The sequence below is a fragment of the Gossypium hirsutum genome, chromosome D04, assembly GCF_007990345.1.
Source record: "Gossypium hirsutum isolate 1008001.06 chromosome D04, Gossypium_hirsutum_v2.1, whole genome shotgun sequence".
NCBI lineage: Eukaryota > Viridiplantae > Streptophyta > Magnoliopsida > Malvales > Malvaceae > Gossypium > Gossypium hirsutum.
In genome coordinates this window covers 49,614,519-49,621,095 of record NC_053440.1, presented here as the reverse complement: position 1 = coordinate 49,621,095, position 6,577 = coordinate 49,614,519, and the positions used below count along the sequence as shown (strand labels likewise).

General features: G+C 30.2%; 1 protein-coding gene and 1 long non-coding RNA gene across 5 annotated transcripts; both read left to right on the top strand.

Annotated features, from left to right (window-relative positions):
- Positions 1-361: 361 nt before the first annotated feature.
- Positions 362-2,298, top strand: LOC107899631 (uncharacterized). 4 transcript variants are annotated; one of them, XR_005911908.1, is made up of 4 exons: positions 362-453; positions 928-1,014; positions 1,140-1,263; positions 2,014-2,298. It is a non-coding gene; the product is annotated as an uncharacterized lncRNA (long non-coding RNA). The 4 variants fall into 4 exon arrangements; XR_005911906.1 differs by having other exon boundaries at positions 1,140-1,307; XR_005911909.1 differs by lacking the exon at positions 1,140-1,263.
- Positions 2,299-4,345: 2,047 nt separating this feature from the next.
- On the top strand, positions 4,346-5,515 carry LOC107899632 (glutathione S-transferase U16). The gene is made up of 2 exons (XM_016825398.2): positions 4,346-4,886; positions 4,974-5,515. Exons 1-2 carry the CDS (start codon positions 4,563-4,565, stop codon positions 5,352-5,354), a joined length of 705 nt encoding a protein of 234 aa, XP_016680887.1. The 5' UTR covers positions 4,346-4,562; the 3' UTR covers positions 5,355-5,515.
- Positions 5,516-6,577: the final 1,062 nt, after the last annotated feature.

Sequence of the window (6,577 nt, the reverse complement as noted above, 5' to 3'; positions counted from 1 at the left end):
GGTCTAGTCGGAACAGTGGTTTCGGGACCATAAATCCGAAGTTGAAAATTTTATTTTATTATTATTTTAATATATAAAGTATGATATTATGATTGTGTAAAAATTTAGTGAAGAAATTTTATCAATTGGGTGCTTAATTTGATAAAAAAGATTAAATCGCGTAAAGTGCAAAAGTTGTGTTCTATATGCTAAAGGTGTCTAATATCTATATAATTTTAAATTGAAGGTCCTTATGTGATAAATAACCCATTATTGAGATATTGGATTTTAGTGGAGTGGCATTTGGTGTAGTTATTAAGGTTATTAAAGGTTAAATAAGTAAAAAGGCATTATATGTTAAATTAAATAAAACAAATTGTGTCATCTTCTTCCACTATCCATCTTCACCGAAATTTCAACCTAAAATCAGCCATGGGAGAGCTTGTTATTTGGCCAAACTTTGAAGACAAATTGGTGAGTGGTTTTTGCTTGGTTTTTAATAATTTTTACGTTTTTAATATCGTTGCTTCGTAATCTAGCTAACTCGTACCTCCATTTCTAAAACTGTTAAAGATTTTGTAAATTTTCATTGTTGAATAATTGAGCTCTTTGATAGTTTTTGATGAAATATGAATATTTGATGTTAGATTTTTATCTTTTATAAAGTGATTTTTGATAAAAATGTCAATTATGGATTAAAGTATGAAATGTGGAAATTTAGTGGTTAAAATGTGAAATAAATTGAAAATATGGGCTGCTAGTGATATATGGAAAATTCGGCTAGCTTGGATTTGTGTTTAATTTCATGAAATTGTTATTTTATGTGATAATGACTAAACTGTAAAAATGTGAAATTATAGAGGCAAAAGTGTAAATATGATTTAAGGTAAATTTTGGATTAAATTGAATAGAGAGATAATTAAATAATCTGATTTTGATTATATTTAGATCGAGAAAAGTGAAATACGGATCTAGATTGGAAAAAAAGATAAAGTATCGGACCAGTCGATTCGTTCTGTCGTTTTAGCAATCGAGGTAAGTTCATATAATCAAACTTCAGTGTATATTTATGTAATTGATGAATGATAATATGAATGTATTCATATAATCGATTTAATTGTGGAGCTTAAATTAAATGTTTGAAATAAGTAAAAATGCAGGATCGAACACAATCGTTTCGTAACGAAAGACGAATTGGCGGAAAAGACCGTGGTTGGACCATGGCATTACATGATTTCGTATAAGACCATAGCTGAGCTATGGCATCGATGTATGAGACTTTGTGTAAGACCATATATGGGATATAGCATCGATATATGTGATTACATGTAAGACCATGTCTAGGACATTGGCATCGTTATGTGATTTCGTGTAAGACCATGTATGGGACATTAGCATCAATATATGATTCATGTAAGACCATAGCTGGGCTATTGACATCGATATGCGATAACATGTAATACCATATCTGAGATATGACATTGTATGTGATATACAAGACTTCCGAGTATCTTTAACGATTCTGAATGGTTCATCACGCAAAGTTAAGATAAGAATGAAAGTTCAATTGAATTAAGCAACACAGGTACGTTCAGAACCTATGTGTTTATTTGGCTATAATGAGGTATGAATTGAATGATATGTGTGATATGAGCAATGATTGTGTTAATGATATGAATATGGCACATTGAGTGAGAATTACAATTATTTAACGATAATTTACATGATTCTTTCGGCTATAGAAATGTGATGAATAATGGATCAAATAAAGCTATATATTGTTGCTTATGTTTTTGTAAATGAGAATGAAGTGATAAGAAGTTTAAGAGGCATACGAGCTTTGAAATGAATAAACTCGTGGAAATCTTATTTAATCATGTGCATGAATATGAGGTAGAATTGTGAAATCAAATGAGCTATATTATGACTTGATGCAATTGTTTGTAATGTGATTATTTAGTAATATGAGTTATTATATTACGAGCTTACTAAGCTTTATAGCTTACTTGGTGTTATTTTTTTTATGTTTTACAGTGTTTGGGACGTTCGCTCGGGTTGAAAGTCGACGGAGATTGCATCACACTATCCAGCTAATAATTTCGATATTTATATACTTTGTGACTTGGTTATATGGCATGTATAGGCTATGGTTATTTTGGTTTACTATGGAAAGTGTATTTGTCCATATGGTTTGGCATGTTTTAAGTATGTCCCATGACATGTATGAATGGGGTTTTGGTTATATGTCTTGGTTAAGTAATGATTTGAATGACTTATAAATATCTCATTTAGTAAGCTTGATACATGATTTAATTTGTATTTGTGATTGGTCTTGTGATTTGGGTTGGAATGGTTAAGTATGCACATATGGTATGCTTGTTTGAGTGAGTTTTTAGGTACGGTTCATGATGGAAATGGAATGAATTTTTGGAGGCTAATTTGATGACCGATTATAGGATTAAATGATTCGGTTGTGTATATGAAATTTTGGCATGGTACATAGTATATGAAATTGACATGTTTAAATTCGATTATTTTACTTAGAAAATTACTAAAGTTAGTTGAGTAAGTAGTGTATGGATTGGTTATACTTACAATTGAGATTCGATCATTTGGGTAATGCTTGTAGGGATTTGTATAATTTTGCCCATTTTGCAGCATAGTATAGTTCAACTTAAGTTAGTATGTGCATGTACAAAGCTCATAACTAATATATTTGATATTAGTTAATATTATGAATTGATATGGCTAGTTGTGGCTTAAATATGCACACGTGGGAAAGCTTATAGAATGGATATATTGTTGTAAGCTAAGTATATGAAAGTGACATATGATTGATACTTATTTAGTTATCTAAATGCCTTATTATATAGTCATAAGATTTGGCTAATAGAATTATAATGTATATGTATTATGATATGATGTTTTATAATAGTAAAATATGTTTGGTTAGTTGGTTAAGTGGTACACATGTATGATTGTTATAAATTGATAACCATATGGTTTGAATTTGGTAATTATGGAACTAGTTCAATTTGGTTTTTTGTAAGTTAGCTTGATGAAAAATTTGATTTGGTAATCGGATTGAAATTGGTTGAATTTTGAGATATGCTTTATTTGTGATACATGATTATTAAAGTATGATTGATTTGGATTGGCTTTATGATTCATATGTTCGAATTTAGTATAAATGATATGTGGACATTCGAGTTTAGTAATGTTATAATTGTATCTTGATAATTCGGTACATGATAGTAAAATATGACTTTGATGTAGGTTAGTTAATATTACTTATTGTATGTTTAGAAATGAATGACTGCTCTGAGCTGTATTTTGGTCGGTAATGCCTCGTAACCCTTATTCGACGATGGATACGGATTAGGGGTGTTATAGTTTCATTATTCATTGTATGTTATTTTCAAATACACCTATGTATTTAAAATACGTGGTTTTCACACGTATACGCGTGTGATAAGGGTGAAACCAGAAAATTTTTTTAGGGAGCCAAAATTAAATTTTAATTTTTATGATAGCAAAAATGTAATTTCACCAGTTTAATAACCTATATTTTTACAATTTTTAAAAGATTAAATCAAATTTTTATATTTTTAGGGGTGCCAAAGTGCAATTTTACCTTTATCAATTTAAATTTTTAAAAATTTTAAAGGATTTAAATAGAAAATTTCCCATTTTAGGGGGTCATTTCGCCCCTGATGTGTGATAAAATTTCTAGTTAGAATAAAGTGTTTAGGCTATCTAATGACATTATAAACAAGTAAAAAAATTAAATCATAAAGATTAAATCTCAAATCTGAATGTAGTATAGAGATTGAAATTAAATTTTAGCTATTTTTATATAATTTACAAAAATAGAGGGATCAAAATTACAAATTTATCATTTTGTTAATGATGTAGGGAAAAAGACAGGTATGGCCGCGAGTTAAAAGAAGGAACGTCTCATTTATTCTTAATATTTTACCTAAAATATAGAATAAGCTTTGAATGCAATAAACTTTTTCCTTTGAAATTTAGGGATATGTTGAAATGATTGACCATGGGAGAATTTACATTTTTTTAAAAATATATTAATTAAAAAAATATATATATAAAATTATTTATATTTTTAAAAGAAAAAATTGTAATTTATTTTTTTAATAATTTTATTATAAGTTCTAATCATATTTTTTTTTTACAGTATGCCTAATATTACTCATAACTCCTTCTAACCTATAAATAACTAAAAGGATAATATGTTTTTAACTTACTCAAATTTACTTTCTCCTGTATTGGTAACAATATTTTTTAATGGACGAAGAAATAAACAAATAATTCTTTTATACGGATATACACAAAGTTTTTATGATTATTTTATTCTTTAAGAAGTCTCGCGTATATCGACGTTTGATAATACGTCAGTTTTGGAAAGTTAAAAACAAGAAAAAAGGGAATCTCTGGTTCACATCTTGCGTGAGCCCCAAATCTCACCAATAGCCGTCACCAATAGGGCAATATCTCCGACAAGTCTCATTCATATCAGTGTGAGACCGTGCATATTTATTTGTGGTTCAGAGAAGAAAGAAGATATGGCAGAGAGTAACGTTTTGGTATTGGGCACCTGGGCAAGCCCGTTCGTGCTGAGGGTGAAGATTGCACTTCACCTCAAATCTGTCAACTACGAGAACCATGAGGAAAATTTGCCGGAATCCAAAAGCGACCTTCTTCTCAAATCTAACCCTGTTTATAAGAAAGTCCCAGTCCTCATCCATGGTCATAATCCCATCTGTGAGTCTCTAATCATCGTTGAGTACATCGACGAGGTTTGGACCACCTCTGCTTCTTCCATCCTCCCTTCTGATGCCTATGAACGCGCCCAGTCCCGATTTTGGGCGGCCTATGTCGAAGATAAGGTTCGTAATAAACGACTGTTTTGATAACATTTCATTACATCCGTGATAAACATGACGTTTCTTTATGTTTTTTTGCCTGTGATGTAGTTTTCCACTGCCTTAAGAAGAGTGTTGTTTGGTGCTACAGAGGAAGATAAAAGGGCAGCAATGGCCGAAGTCTCAGAAGGGATGGTGCTGTTGGAGGAAGTCTTTGTGAAATTGAGCAAAGGGAAAGCTTTCTTTGGTGGGGAAAATATTGGGTTCGTGGACATAGTGTTCGGTAGCTTGTTGGCGTGGATTGAAGTGATCGAGAAATTGAGTGAGATGAAGCTGATTTCCGAAGCCAAAACGCCCGGGTTGGTGCAGTGGGCGGATTGCTTCTCCGCCCATGAGGCGGTGAAGGATGTTTCACCCGACGTCGACAAGCTTGTGGAATATGCGTTGAAGCTTGGGGCCAGGGTCTTGAAAGCTACGGCAGCCACCAATTGAAATCGAAGTTTGGAGTATGTGTTACTTTCTTCTTTTGTCATTGAGTGAAACTTGGGTGAGAATTGTTATTATCATTTAGAAAATAAAATATTTTTATTTTTATAAAGAAAACAATTTTATGCTTCTAAGTCCTTTTATGAATAAAATGGTGAGTTTTTACAGATATATGTGTATGACATCATTACTTTTTTCATATTATTTGATAAAATTAATTTTCTTTTATTTTTTATTTTAAATTTAGTGGATGGTTGCTGGCTACTCAACTCAATTCATTCATGATTTTTGGTTTTTTTTTGTCATATAATTTGTAGATAATCTCAATTCTTTTAAATTACTAATTTTTTAGTTAAAAGTTGTAAGAATATCCTAAACTTAAAAAAAATTAAAGTTGAAAATCACCTTCAATTAAACTATAAGATCTTAAAAACGCATCAATTATTTCATTTGAGTAATGATTTTCATTGTTGATCATTATTGCGTTGATGCGATTATTAATGATCATTGAATCAATTCGTCAAAATGTCAATGTGATGATCCATATTAAAAAAAATTAAAAAAAGTTAAAAATTCAGATACATAATTGAGAGTGAGTTTAGATGAGCGATTGGATGGTGTGGTACGTTTAACCTATTTTTGGTCTCACGCTACAGTATCTAATCTCACTGTCATTGTTGCTTTTACACTAATCACAGATAAATGCATCGTCCATCTAAACTCACCCTAAATATAGAAAAATGGATGTACAATTTCATAACATATTTGTTTAGATTCATAAGCAAGTAGTTTTAAAATTATAAAAGATTAAAGTATTTCAAAAAAAAATTTAAGAGACTTTTCTTGTTATCTCAAAATTAGACTCTCAATTTTTGCACATTAAAAAATTAAAATTTGAAATTTGACCAGTTTGCAATATTTATAACAATAAACCTTAACCGAATTCATATGTGTGGTTTTGGATAAGCGGATCTTTGATTTTGTTGCCTTTCAACCAAACGATCTTCTCTGTTATTCTTATACTACGAACTACTTTAAGTGTGGACTCAAACCAATTGAATCAAAACACAGAACTAGAAAAAATATTCCTTTTGAGGTGAAAACGAAAATTCTCTCTTCTTTAATATAAATTGATAGAATTGTTATTTTGAAAAATATATCTATAAGTTAAGAATAAATTCTCTCTATTTTTCAATAGAATAACAATCTCTCAAAAGTTGTGTTAATAG